Source organism: Poecilia formosa, unplaced genomic scaffold (assembly GCF_000485575.1).
Source record: "Poecilia formosa unplaced genomic scaffold, Poecilia_formosa-5.1.2 Scaffold322, whole genome shotgun sequence".
NCBI lineage: Eukaryota > Metazoa > Chordata > Actinopteri > Cyprinodontiformes > Poeciliidae > Poecilia > Poecilia formosa.
The window spans coordinates 351,519-364,844 of NW_006800261.1; the positions used below are offsets into that span (position 1 = coordinate 351,519).

Here is a 13,326-nt window from a genome sequence, read left to right on the forward strand (position 1 = left end):
TAGATAGATAGATAGATAGATAGATAGATAGATAGATAGATAGATAGATAGATAGATAGAAACCAATTGAACACGATTGAATGGAAAACCTTCAATCACTAAAGCCATTTATTGATTATGGATCTTCGTACTGAAACCCAAATCACATGAAAACCTTAAACTTCCTGGTTTCAGACGAACCAACAAACTGCATTAGATAAAAAACAACAAATAATAAAACACCGTAACGTTTTATTTTTTAGCATTGCAGTAGAGTCGGAGTAACTCCAGTTTTCTCTGGTTCCTCAGGAAATCGTCTCCCAGCCTGAACCCCAAACTGCAGCCTTCTGTTTTCACGCCATCCGGTTCATGTTTTCACCCATCGCTGAGGTTTACAGCCTGAATGATCCTCAGCTCTGTGACGTAATGTTTATCAGCGCTGCAGCGTGGCTGCATGCTTACCTTTGCCCCGATGTATCGCATGGCGAGCCCTTCCTCTTGCGTGACTCTGGCGTGGCAGGGTCCAGGGGGCTTTCCCCAACCGCACTCATTTTCAGCTTAGACTGACCTGAACACAGGGGAAACCGCATTTTAATTAAAACATCTTGAGAACTTTAAAGAACAATTTCTCAAAAAAAAAAATCCTCATATCGCCAAAAAAATAAATATGACAGGAGCTGACAGACATGTCCTGAAGAAATACCATTAACAGCTGCAGTTACATGCAATAAAGTTAAACGGCTCAAACTTGCATAGCAGCAACACTTACATTTATCGCCTGTGGACCAAGGAGGTATGGGATATGTACAGGACACAGGTAATTAAACGCGCTCCAAGATTAAAAAAAGGCATAAATCAGAATATGGAGGTCATCCATGACACTTTAAAACAAGCCTGATATACGGCTGTGGACGCCGTGCAGCGTGACGCCATGATCCCGCCCCCGTCTCCCTGCCAGAGGCGAAAAGCTGCTTGCTAACGATGACTAGCATTGGTTTAGCTGTCAATTTATCACTTCAACGCGCTAAATCTTAAATGTATGCCTGATGTATAAAAGAAAAAGGGACACAGTGCTTTGCTACTAATTGTTAACCACATGACAAGGTCAGGAAAAGGTTTTAATTAAGGAAAAAATGGCGAGGGAGAGGGAAGTAGTTCAGTTATGCTAGCTTGACTTTGACAAACTTAAGATGTAGGTAGATGTGATGTGGGATTTGGTGTTTGGGTTCAGCTACAAAATAAAAAAGGTGATTTAAACACCAACTCTGACAGATCATCAGTACAGCAGGCATTTAAATTAGCTACTAGCTAATTTACCACTGCTGTGTTAGCTTAGCTGATAGCAGCGTTAGCTAATCTACCACAGCGGTCACTAATTAAGTCTAAAAACATAAAACTGTAACCGACTGAATGTTCTGTTCTTTGTGTGGGAAATGTTTGAGTGTTTTTTGGTGTTGAATCCTGAAACACATAATGGTGTTGTTGCCAGTTGCTATGGCAACGAGTCTGCGTGTAGTGAAGCCGGCACAGAACGAAAAAAAAAAGCTTTGTTTTTACTTTCTTCTTCCCTTTGCTGTGGTGCTCTGCACTAAATTAATAATAGCTACATCTCCGGGTTTCATTTAATTTTAATTTAATTGACAGAATCGTTTTACCGTGGCAAAGTGGCTGTGGATGGAAAGTAAAACAATCAGTCTTTTCGCCCTCCAGCGGTTGCACATGCTTGACGTTTACGGATGTAAACAATAACATGCAGGGGTCCATAAAAAAAATAAAAAAAACATCTGCTATCTGAGTCCAACTGTTAATTTTAACACAGATATACTGTAATATGATAAAATTGATAGAGGCAGCAGTAAAAGTTTTAGCTTTAGCTCAAGATGCTAAAAAATAAAAAATGAGGCCGAGATTAAAATGTATTTCTATAAGTTTAATTTCCTCCAGCCTTGTGTTTTCAGTGTACAGTAAGAACTTTGGGATATTTGGACCAAGTTCAGGTCTGATCGAGCATAAAAAAATCAGTCAGATCGCTCAAATACACAGAGAGAAATTATTCTGATTTGTTATCCTACATGGGAAATTATTACAGCGAAGACAGACGACACTAAACTAAGATGTCATCCAATTTATTCTAATCTGTCGTCTTCATCTCTGCAGAAAAAGCTACAATTTCACAGTAACATGAAGGTGCAGAGAATAGAAACTGGAAACATGAGGATTTACTAACTCTGCTTTATGCAAGTTTTCTCATTTACGGCCTCACTGGATTACTTTACACTTTTTAAATCAAACTAAATGCTTCTGAATTGTGGATTGTATCTGTAATCTGGTTTTGTTTATCAATCTGTACACAGTCAGCTGGACAGGTTTTACTTTGTCAGCAATTTATCTGTGTTCAATTAATAAATTCAAATGAGGCTGAAACGATTAATCGTGAAGTAATCATCAACTTCATCTGGTATTCGATTAATTGCCACCTGGAGATTACAGACTCTTAAAAAAGGACATCTGCTGAACCAACACCACATCCAGAGCAATAATTAAGCTACAAATGATCAAGTTTTCACTAAAGGAATGCTGTAGTTCTGCAGTTCAGGCAATAAAATGTTCATTTTCTTATTTAAAAAAGGAATGTGCCCATTTTTTATCCAATCAATCAATTAATTGTTAGAATAATTGATTACTGAATCATAAGTTTCCATCCTAAAGTTTATGTTAGCATTGTCTTCCATGTCCAAACTTATTGGGACTTCAGGAAAGTTCAGCTGCTTCAATGACAAACTGCTGCATCCTGGGTGCACAAAGTGGCTGTATATCAGATCCTTCCTGTATTTCCACTGATTTTACTATTTTAGAGTTTCCACTTATTGTAAATAGCCTGTTTTTAATGCACAAATATGGACATTTTGTGAAATTGTCAAATTATCCTACTCAGTTACACATCCCTTTGGATCAGAGTATGCTTTCTTAAATAACAGCACAGTGCATTTTGTTGAAAATTTGACCTTATTGTGGTTTTCTTATATTTTATGACTACATGCTTTGATTGCCGGTCACTTTGCTGTTGGTGCCAGATTCAGAATTTCCTGATTTGAGTCTTTTTAAAACCTTTTTTAGCATGAACACAAAAGTAATGGTGCATTTATTGCACATCTGTCTTTAAACATGAAGTCTGTAAAACAAAAACACTGTGAAAATATGGATGAGTGGAGACTGGAATCAAATATTCATTCAAATATTCTGGAAAATACTTCAAAATCCAGACCAGAGCTTCAACGTGTCCAACATCCTCCTTAAGGTTTTTGTCATTTTTCTCACATTCTTCCTCAACGTGTGCCCAAAGTGGGAAATATCTGAGCAGCAACATCTCTGTGGCTTCACCAGGAGGGTTGACATGGCAACTGAAACGCTGCAACACTTGCCGAAACACAGGAGTTAACAAGGTTCCTGAAGGATCCATTAAAGCAAACGTTGCATTAAAGTTAAAACGCTTGTGCTGCCGTCACAAATTTGATGTTATGTCGTTGTAGTGGTTCGAATCAACATGCAGCTCCGAGGGGAAAAACATCTCATTTAAAAGGAAGAAACGGTCAAAAAAAGATCAAAAGTACAGAAAATGAAGTTATTTTTAACCAATTTAAAGAAAATTTGAGTCATCCTAAGTACAAATCTGTAAAGAAACCTCTTAATCCAGGATAAAACTCACCAGGAATGTTACAGAAGTATAAAGTATGGCTGTGAGGTCAAGCTGCTCTGAGGACAATAATTCTCCCTGACGAGCCTCGTTTACATTTTTACCTCAGATCACCCTCACTCCCCCTCAGGAGAAAAAGGAGGCATCCTCTAAATCGAGAGCTCCGCTACGACTCAGCAGATAACACAAACATCAGCTCCGTGTTTGGGAATCACAGCTGCTTTTTAGTTAAATTAGAAAATAAAAAGAGTCAAGTGGGGTCACCTTTCACCATATGGCATTATATAATCAAACTATTTTATTTCACTGACATTAGAAGCATATTCTGTGTGATGTGAATTTAACTAATTTGGATGTTTTGGGATTCAATCTGATTTAGGGTGAAACGATTAATCACATTAATTGTGATTAATCGATTGATGAAATAATCTTCAACTAATTTAGCACTGAAAAAAGGAAATCTGCTAAAAGAGCAACACTCAGAGCAATAAATATGCAAAAAACTACAACAAATATTTACACTTTGCATTTAAGAGAAAAAAAATCTGTTCTACCCAGAACTCCTTTAGCTTCACCAGGTTCAAACTGTTTAAAAAATGTCTAATTAATCACTTTTTGAATCAGTTGATACAAATAATCAATAGATCCACATCATATCAATAAGTCAAACAGAAAGGATTAATGTTAGAAGCATCCTTTGCTACAAATGATCACTAAATCTACATCCAAGAAATACTCCTTATTTCCAAAACATAAACACATTTCCTTCTCTGATCAATAAGGTTAACATTCAAAACAACTTTTAAAGCCAGTAACATGTGACTGGAGTGACCATCAGTCGCTGCAGCTGCAGGCCGAGCACAGCCCACATGTCACGCTTTGCAGAAAACACACAAACCTTTGCAGCTCCCATCGCGCACAAACACACACCTGTAGAAGAGGTCAGCCTCCTGCAGCTTCTGACCTCTCCCGCCCTCCTCTCTGTAAGTGACGTACGGAGGAGGAGGAAGAGGAGGACTGAGCCTTCAGTCAGCAAAGATGAAGAACAAACAGCAGCAGCAAAAGCAGAGTCAGCCTTCTGAGACGTAAAATCCACAGCCGCCCCATTACAAACACCAACTGTCTCCTCTTTAGGGTTTCTCCCTCCGTCGTCCTCCCATCCTGCAGGCTGCCATCGCACAGAAAGCCAACCAAAAGCGTGCAAATGTATGGATTGCAAGGGGAGCGAGGGAGAGACCACCAGGCGGAGAGTGGGCAGCGAGAGATGGAGGATTATCAGAGAAATCGTGGGAGGAGAAGGAGGTAAAAGAGGGAAGGGATGCCGCGGTTAAACATCATCCTAATTTGAGCATCATGTTGTGACTGAGAGGGAAATATGATTCAGTGATGCGTCTTTAAAAAAAAAAAAAAAACCTGGCAGACTCTGAATAGTTCATTCACTTCCTCATTTGTGAACTTTCTCAAAAAAATCATGAAAACATGAAAACAGATGAAAGCAAAAGAGGTGTGGGATAGTTACATATAAGTAAAACGACAGGTTTTTGATTAAAAATTCAATAACTGATCAAATTCAAGCTGCAAACATGTATATTCAGCCTGAAATAAAGAGAGATTCCCAGATTGTTTTAGTGTGGAACGTGTGCACCCCTCTCTGCTGCGGGGAGATGGTTCAGCCTCTGAGAAGCTGCTCAGTCACTGTTGCTAAGGCCGGCCCCTCCTGAATGTCAGGACATAAAGCAGAGAGTAAACAGCCTCAGTCAGACCTCCGGCTCCTTTATTCATCACGCTCTGAGGAGCTGATCGTCGTGTGGACCAGGTGAAATCAGCAGCAGCTCGTTTTGTGCAGGTTTGCTGCTGAAAATGTCCGACGCACGTGACTTTCACATGAAGCAGAGTGTAACTAACTGCTCAATCAGGTGGATTTTATAACTTATAATAGGCATAGTTTGTAAATTAATTATGAATCTTCTATGAACTAAAGAAGTAATTTACTTAAATGTACCAGAACAAATTCTTCACATGACAAACCAGAAGTCATTCTACTCCCTCTGAGCTCAGTTTTGTTATTAAACGTGTAAATTATTCACTCATTTAAAGGTTTGTTATTGGGTTTTTTATCAGAAGCAAAGGGTTTTTTCAGACCAGATAGTCCAGAAGATTTGGTTCGATTGGGCACCAAAATAGCAGCTGTTCCCTTCCTCGCCTGTGGGGGCGCTGCAACAAGAACAACTGAAGAAAACTAGACACTGAGCACAACTTCCTTCTTCACAAAATGTAAACAAAAATGGAGTCGATGTAGGATTTCTCTTTTGTTGTTGGCGAAAGACTATAGAACTATTTCTCCCGCTAGTTCCAGCCTAGCATGTTGGTTTTGGTTGCATTTACCCAGAATGCCCCGCGGTGCAGCTCACTTCCTGCTCCAGTCAACTTGGAGTTCACATAATCATTTGATCCGCACCAGAATTCACTTCAACCAAACCAAAATTTAAAATTTTAAATAGACTACAGTTTGCTTTTTGTTTGTCTGCGCGTTCACACCTTGCTAAACAAACTGGAGTTCAATTGAACTGGACTAAGCAGGTGTGAATGCTTAGTCCATTGCACCGAGGTGTTTCAGTTTTCCAAGCTGCATTTTCTTTCAAATGTTTCAGATATGCTCCAGAAAAAAATCACAAATAACTGGGGAACACGCTCCTGGAGGTCTACTGTAGATCACCGCCACCTTTTCATCCTTCATCATCATCATCAGAGATAATGATGATTTTTAGAAGAATGTGGTTTTTTTTAAAAAAATGTCCCTTTTCCAACACTAAATACCATAAAAATTATCTAATTATCAGAAGCTCCAGAATCTAATCTTTTTCTGATCAGTGAACACAGCAACACTTAGCCAACAACAACCCTCTTTGGTGAGGACGTGCTTACAGTGGGAAGAATCGATTACAGTCACTTTTCACCAATTCAGTGTTTTAAAATGAAGTCAGAGGAAGTAAAACAACAGTGAGAAAATGTTCACCCTACCGACAGAGCAGACACCTAGATGTGACGTCATATTGAAGATTTGCATCCAAACCCATAAACAGAGAAAAACGCTGCTGTGTTCCTCTTGTTTTTCCAACTGAATGCTGTGTCCAGTTCCAGTCCATTGTTCCCCACCATCTGTGTACACCAGAACCAGGATGTTTACCGGCAGTAAGAAATAACCTTGGACCGCACACAGCTCCACAGACACCACAACACGCAGCCAAAGTCCACGGTGTATAGGATACGAGGTCTGAAGTTAGAGGCTCCTTTATCTGTGCAACTACTGCTTACAGACATGCACAACCATATAAACACACAGAAAACTCGATTACAGCAGCTTAAACTCCCACTTTTACACTTGTCAGAATTATGGTGATTTTTTTGCATGGAAATCATTTTCATTTGGTTAATATTTTCCCATCAATAACTGTGATCTGAAAACGCCACGAACAGACGCAGAAGTTAAGCAGAGGAAACATCTAAGAAAACAATTAACTTCACCAAATCCAGCTTTCTTTTTTTATGGCCTGTCAAGATATGCAATAAATCAATTAATCACATGATCAATGAAAATGAGCAAGATCATTTTCATTTGGACAACAATTGTTACAAGAAATGTCCCCCATTTAATTTAGTTGAAAACTAAATACTTTGAAAAATGCTGCAAACATCAGACATCCAATATGGAGTCGTTAGTTTTATTTTATTTTTTACAAAAGTCCCAACTGCCAAAATGGCATTGTTGGGGTAATTTTATTTTATTTTACATGCTTTATTAAAACACATCATTGCACTGCAAAATCCAATAAAAAATATTTTGAATTGGCACGTTTGGCTGATTTTCCAGTCTGAACTGAATGATTAATATTTTTGAGATGTAATTTTGGTTACAGGGACTTCATCATGTATTTAAATTACTATTGTTTTGTTTATTTCCAGTTAAATATTCTCTAGAAATGAAAGTTTGTTTTTTTTACTTTGACAGTTTGTATTTGCATTAATGCGCCATTATTATTGTAAAATCAGTTGAAAGTGGTTTAAACATTACGACATTTTTGTTTTTGCAATAATATTTGGGAGAATTTATCGTTCAGGCCTACAAACAAAACAAAAAATAATTGTAAAATTTAACATTTTAATTTTAAAAATATTTGAATCAAACAATTGTGTTTTCTGGGTTTAAAAAACCAAAAACTCTGTGACTAAACCTCAAATGTCAAAAGAAGTGGCATAGCTTTGAGTCTTACCCTACAGAACGAAGGGAATGCACAAATATTGTGCTTTTAGGATACAATCAAAGATGTTTTTTTAGAATTAAAGAAAAATCTGATCATCAGTAAGTTCAGTCCATCATCGCTTTGCTTCACAGTCCTACTGGGCATCAGGCAGCTGAAACAAACAGGTATGGGAAATGCATTTCAGAGAGTCTGCAGGTCTTATTTTCATTTTTACGAGCATGTTTGGATTAATCGTTATTAATCCATTATTGAAATAATCATCGATAGCACTCATTTGTTAACTAGAGTATACATTCAAAGCAGTAACTCAGTGAAAACTGTACAAGATATACATACAGTTGATTTACAATTTGATTTGGAAGAGTAGGAGCTGAAACCAGCCTTTAAGGCCTGAGGTAGATTATCAGCTGCAGTCTAAAGACATGTTAGACATTTTGGACAGGTCAACCTGATGCACCTACTTGGTCCAGGGCTCCAGTGAATGAGTCATGTGGTGGCTTTGGGGGCCTTCTTCTGGGCTCTCTCCACAGATAAAACGGGTGGAGGGGACTCTGCAGGTGAGGTCACTGGAGGGCGAACGGCTTAAAGTCGAGGCGATGGAGCGCCGGCGATGAGGTTAGGGCTCCGCCGCCGTACTGTCACATGGCACCATCCAGCCGAGAAGCCAGCCGGCCTCTGACATGGAGGGACAACAGAGAAAACACCAGTGAGAAAAAAACTGGTTAAAGAAGCCCTTCCTATACCGCTACAGTCCAGCCCTGAAACGATTCATCAAATTAATCGTGATTAATCAAATACTGAAATAATCGGCAACTAATTTTGTGAACGATTTATTGTCAGCTAAAATATAGAGAATCAAAACAAGACTATTCACTAAAAGAAAAACATATTCAGAGCAGAAATGAAGCCAAAACCTTTATAGAGAATGAATCTTTTTTTAAATCGTCAGAATAATAGATGAATTAATTACTAAAATAATCTGCAGCCCTAATACACTCACAGATAAACAGAATAATTGGCTTATTGCTTTGAGTTCATGATAAATAACATAAATATCAACATCAATAAAAAGCTGAAAAGTCTTTAAAATTGGCTGAAATGTGCAGGTAAAAATAAACAGAGCAGTGAAATCCAAACATTGCTTTCGAGTTCTACAGCCCAATATTTAACAAACATCACGGGTTTTGTAGTGATACTTTAGAAACGTTTGTGCTGAGTGATGCCAGGAGCTTCACTCCATCGTGTCATTGTCCTGTGGATCATCAGGTGAAGGAGGAATGGTGTGGTACTGGTCGATCTTAAAGGCCGCTTCAACTGAAACGGGCTAAAGAGCAAACTGAACCGCACCAACTTTAGGCATTTCCAATCAGAAACCCTACAGTACCAATGCCACACCAGTAGGAGGTGCCAACATCAAAAATATCCTGAGTACGGCTAAAGCAGCTTCAGGCTAATCCTGTTCTATAGGCCACTTTTACTATGGAAACAGACAAAATAGAACCAAACCGCACCGCTCTGAGGGAACAAGGCATAATACGGGTAGCTAGCTAAGTGTTATTTTACATAATCAGTTGACTAATGACCAAATACTGAAAGATTGCATTGTTTATGTTCCCTCATGCAAATTAAAACACATTAAATCTCAACTCTTTTGATCTGTGAATTTATCAGGACACAGATTAAAGATGCTTTAGTGTATAAATAGGGATAACAATTATAATTTCTACTATATGTTGGATTCAAAGCTACTATCATGGAAACTCTTTTCCTCTACTGCAGGTAGTGTTTGCTATACTAAACTATTCATATAGAAGAGCTTACAAGAGTTTTAGCCCAGAAAGCTGGAATTAGCAAGTCAGACCGTAAAGAAAAGCAAAAATCTGTATCGGGCGCAAAAATGTGATTGGTCCGTCTCTGATTTGCAATATTTCAAACTGTTTTCTGAAGAAATTTGGCATTTAATTCAGAGAAATTGTGAAACGAAGCTGGTCTTTGACTAATATTGTGAGATTACCTGGGCATAGCTGCTGCTTTTACCAAGCAGTCACTGACAAACTAGCAGGGACATTTCGAATAAGTTTCTCTTTTGAATGAAAACTTAACGTAATTTTCACCATAACTCTTGTGATTTGTTCATATTTCAGATGAATCTGTCTGTCCTTCACCCCGTTTGTTGAACCTGGACTGGACTGGAGCTCCAGCTGGTTTGTTTTGGAACAACGTGACAGTTTCTATGCCTCGTCTATCAGTGCCTGCAGTAAGTGCAAGGTCTATGTGACATTATAGAGGTGTGAAGAGTACAAACTGCATCGTGTGGTTAGCTGCATTCAGTACAAATTAGTCCCACCATTCATAACATAATCATAAGATCTAGTCATGCACATTCCAGTGAATAAATAGATCAATGACAACAATGATTGATTTTGCAGACGACTCAGGCAGGTGCAGAGGAAGGCAGCCTTGGTCACATGACCAAACAAAAACAACATGGCCTCCAGAAACACAAACTGGTTAGCATAAGGCTTCTGCTAATCAAATTTCATGCTTTTAATGCCATTTTTCACATTAATAATGCCATCAACATTCAATGCATAGTGCGCAAATGTTTTTTTTTTATGCCACTGACAGTAAACCCAGCAACTATTACACATTTTTATGGTATTTCAACAAAAGATTAAGTCATGTGCCTTAGTCTGCAAACTTTTCCTTCCAGTTTCTAACTCTACATTTTCTAGTTCATTGCATCTGAAGCTGCATCTTTTCTAGGGATGAAATGATTAATAGTGATGATTATTATTGAAATAATCATCAACTAATTTAGTAAACGATTAACTGTTAACTGGAGTGAGCTTTCAAAAAAGGCAATTTGTCAAAAGAATAACATTCTTAGAGCAGCACTTAAGATTGTCTTTTACTTTTAACATAAAACAATAAAACCTTATTGACTGTAAATATGTTCTATCCATAATTGAATAGATTAATCAACAAAATAATCATTATTTCAGTCCTTAAATTTCATGTTTTTAATGCAATTAAAGCCTTAAATTTAACTAAATCTATGCAGTAATTTTAAAATTATTTTTGATGAACTGCGAAAACATAGTTTTACTTATCGGACTGAGACGGATTTTACAATTGAAAGCAGAAACTTATATATACCGAATAGAATATGAAACAATGAAAGCTCCCCAAATAAGCAACATAAATCAATAAATTATATGTATGTGTACAATTAAAAGAGCTGAAATGCACAATATTAACTCTGCCAACAGTTAAAAACATACTAAACGTGGCCGGTTGCCATGGTAACCACCAACTGCCAATCACAGCGCAGAATGCATCTACCAATGAACGTCAGGAGAAAATAACTTTAAATGCAGCTACTGTGTGCAGTTCAGTTTAAATATAAATCATATTTTTTAAGTGGCACCCTGAAGCAGATTATTTCAAATGGGAATGTTTTTAGTTACCTAAAAAGTAATAAATATTTTTTGTTAATCATAATCTTGATTATCACATTAGTGCCACAAGATGTCGCGATGAAATTGTAAATTGATAATCTCCAGCCAAGTAATCGAGATTAACCCTTTATCTTTATCCATCCTTGAAAATTTAACAGATATAAATGAAAAAATATATAAATAAGCATTTTATTATGGTGTGCCATGTGAAAACAGACGGACAGAATAAACACAGAAGTGAGATGTCCGCTTCCTTTATTCAGCTGTTTATCCACAAATATGACAATAATAACTACAAACTGAAATTATCCAAGTGCATTTTAACTGAGGCGGGACAAAAAATTCCCAAATTGTTATGTTTCTGGAATAAAGAGCAAAGGCCGAGCCACTGATTATGTTCTGCATACGGTAACCAGCAGGGACAAAGTTTAAGGTCGGGCAATAACGTCAGAAACAGACGAGCGAATGTAAAATATGTATGTCAGAGGTCATTCATTTACAGTAAAACACAGCTTTTATTTCTATATCAAAAAAACATATCAGTTAAAATAAGCATTCATGCTCCGAATTTGATTTAAACATACTTTAATGAAGCAGAAATGCACCCAACACCATTTCTTTTTGTACATAATTCATGTTTTTTCCATCTCAAAATAAAGCGAGAAGAAAACCGAAAAATCAAAACAAATTAAGTTTAGGTCCACCATTTTCTGAGAGAATAACTAATTTATCAGCAGAAGCAGCAAAGACAAGAGGAGAAACATTAACCGATTTCAAACAGCAGAGGATGCTGGCATAGTTTCTCATGTTTGCCTCTACATGTCAAGGAAAATTACAGTTTACTGGTTTTAGGACATGTTTAGTCTTCTCCATTAGTGATTCACTGTAAAAAAGCTCAGAGGCTTTACAAATTAAGTAAAGGGGAAACAGGAAAAATGTCCTCATCACTCAGACTTTAGAGTGTTTTATTCAGTTAAAGGGTCAAGATGTTAAATCATTTCAAAGTTGATAAAGCAAATATGGCAGATTACAAATGCTCAAATGAGCAAAAATTATTAAAAAAAGATGCAAACAAACAATTTTTTAATAAAAAAATGAACTTCATTTATAAATTAACTTTGTTTATAAATGATCAGACAAAAATGTTGGCCTAAAATGAAGGCACAGGAGGAAATGCATTTTAAAAAAGCCTCAAAGCGTGTGCAGAATAAAGTTGCCACCAAGCATGCTGGGGATTATTCAGAGAAGCTAAATGAAAGCGAAGAATGTCCGCTGACATCCTGGGGATTTAAAACACACAAATACCTAAAGCAGCTCCTGCAGAAGAAAGCAGCAGCAGGCAGGTTGCTAAAATGGCTGCTCAGTCTCCAAACAGACGCAGCGCTCAGACAGGAGGAGGAGGAGGAGGATGAGGAAGGCTCACACTACCAACAGCTTGTCTTCACACCTCATGTTTAATAAGAAATGATTTATTCCACCTGCCAATTAACATCTCTGTTCCTTAACTCACTTTTTAAACTTGTGAAGTTAATCCTAAAATGCTTAATTCCAGATAATATAAACATTTTTTGATTTTTCTGCAGGATTGATGAGATCAGCCAAACAGAGAGCACTCCTGATGCTTTTACAACTCTTTGTTTTGTAGCTTACAGGCAGCTTTACTCTCAAGGTTGTTAGAAACTTTGAGCCAAACAAGCTGAACTCTGTAACCTGCCTGTTATCTGGGCTCCATCTCAGCTCCGTGAGGCCCAGCTGGGATGCTTCCGACACAAACACTGCAGATGCTGCTCAAACCGATCCACCTGCTGTCACTTCACACCAAAACAAGGAGGAGGAATCCTCCGATTACAGTCACATGACCAAACAAACACCACATGACCAGCTCCTCCCCCTACAGAAACACACACACACACACACACACACACACACA

At 37.7% G+C, this 13,326-nt stretch overlaps 1 protein-coding gene across 3 annotated transcripts in view; it reads right to left on the reverse strand.

Moving 5' to 3' along the window:
• ncoa1 (nuclear receptor coactivator 1) overlaps positions 1 to 13,326 on the reverse strand; it is a 39,034-nt gene that overhangs the window by 21,541 nt on the left and 4,167 nt on the right. For 2 of the 3 annotated variants that reach the window (XM_016661308.1, XM_007573261.2), the window contains exons 2-3: positions 8,397 to 8,610; positions 442 to 547 (exon numbers count right to left, since the gene is read on the reverse strand). In XM_016661308.1, the coding sequence (XP_016516794.1) occupies positions 442 to 530 (89 nt within the window). In that variant the 5' untranslated portion in view covers positions 531 to 547; positions 8,397 to 8,610. Of the gene's footprint in view, positions 1 to 441; positions 548 to 4,603; positions 4,955 to 8,396; positions 8,611 to 13,326 lie in introns of those variants that run through there. The other variant, XM_016661307.1, reaches the window with a different exon arrangement.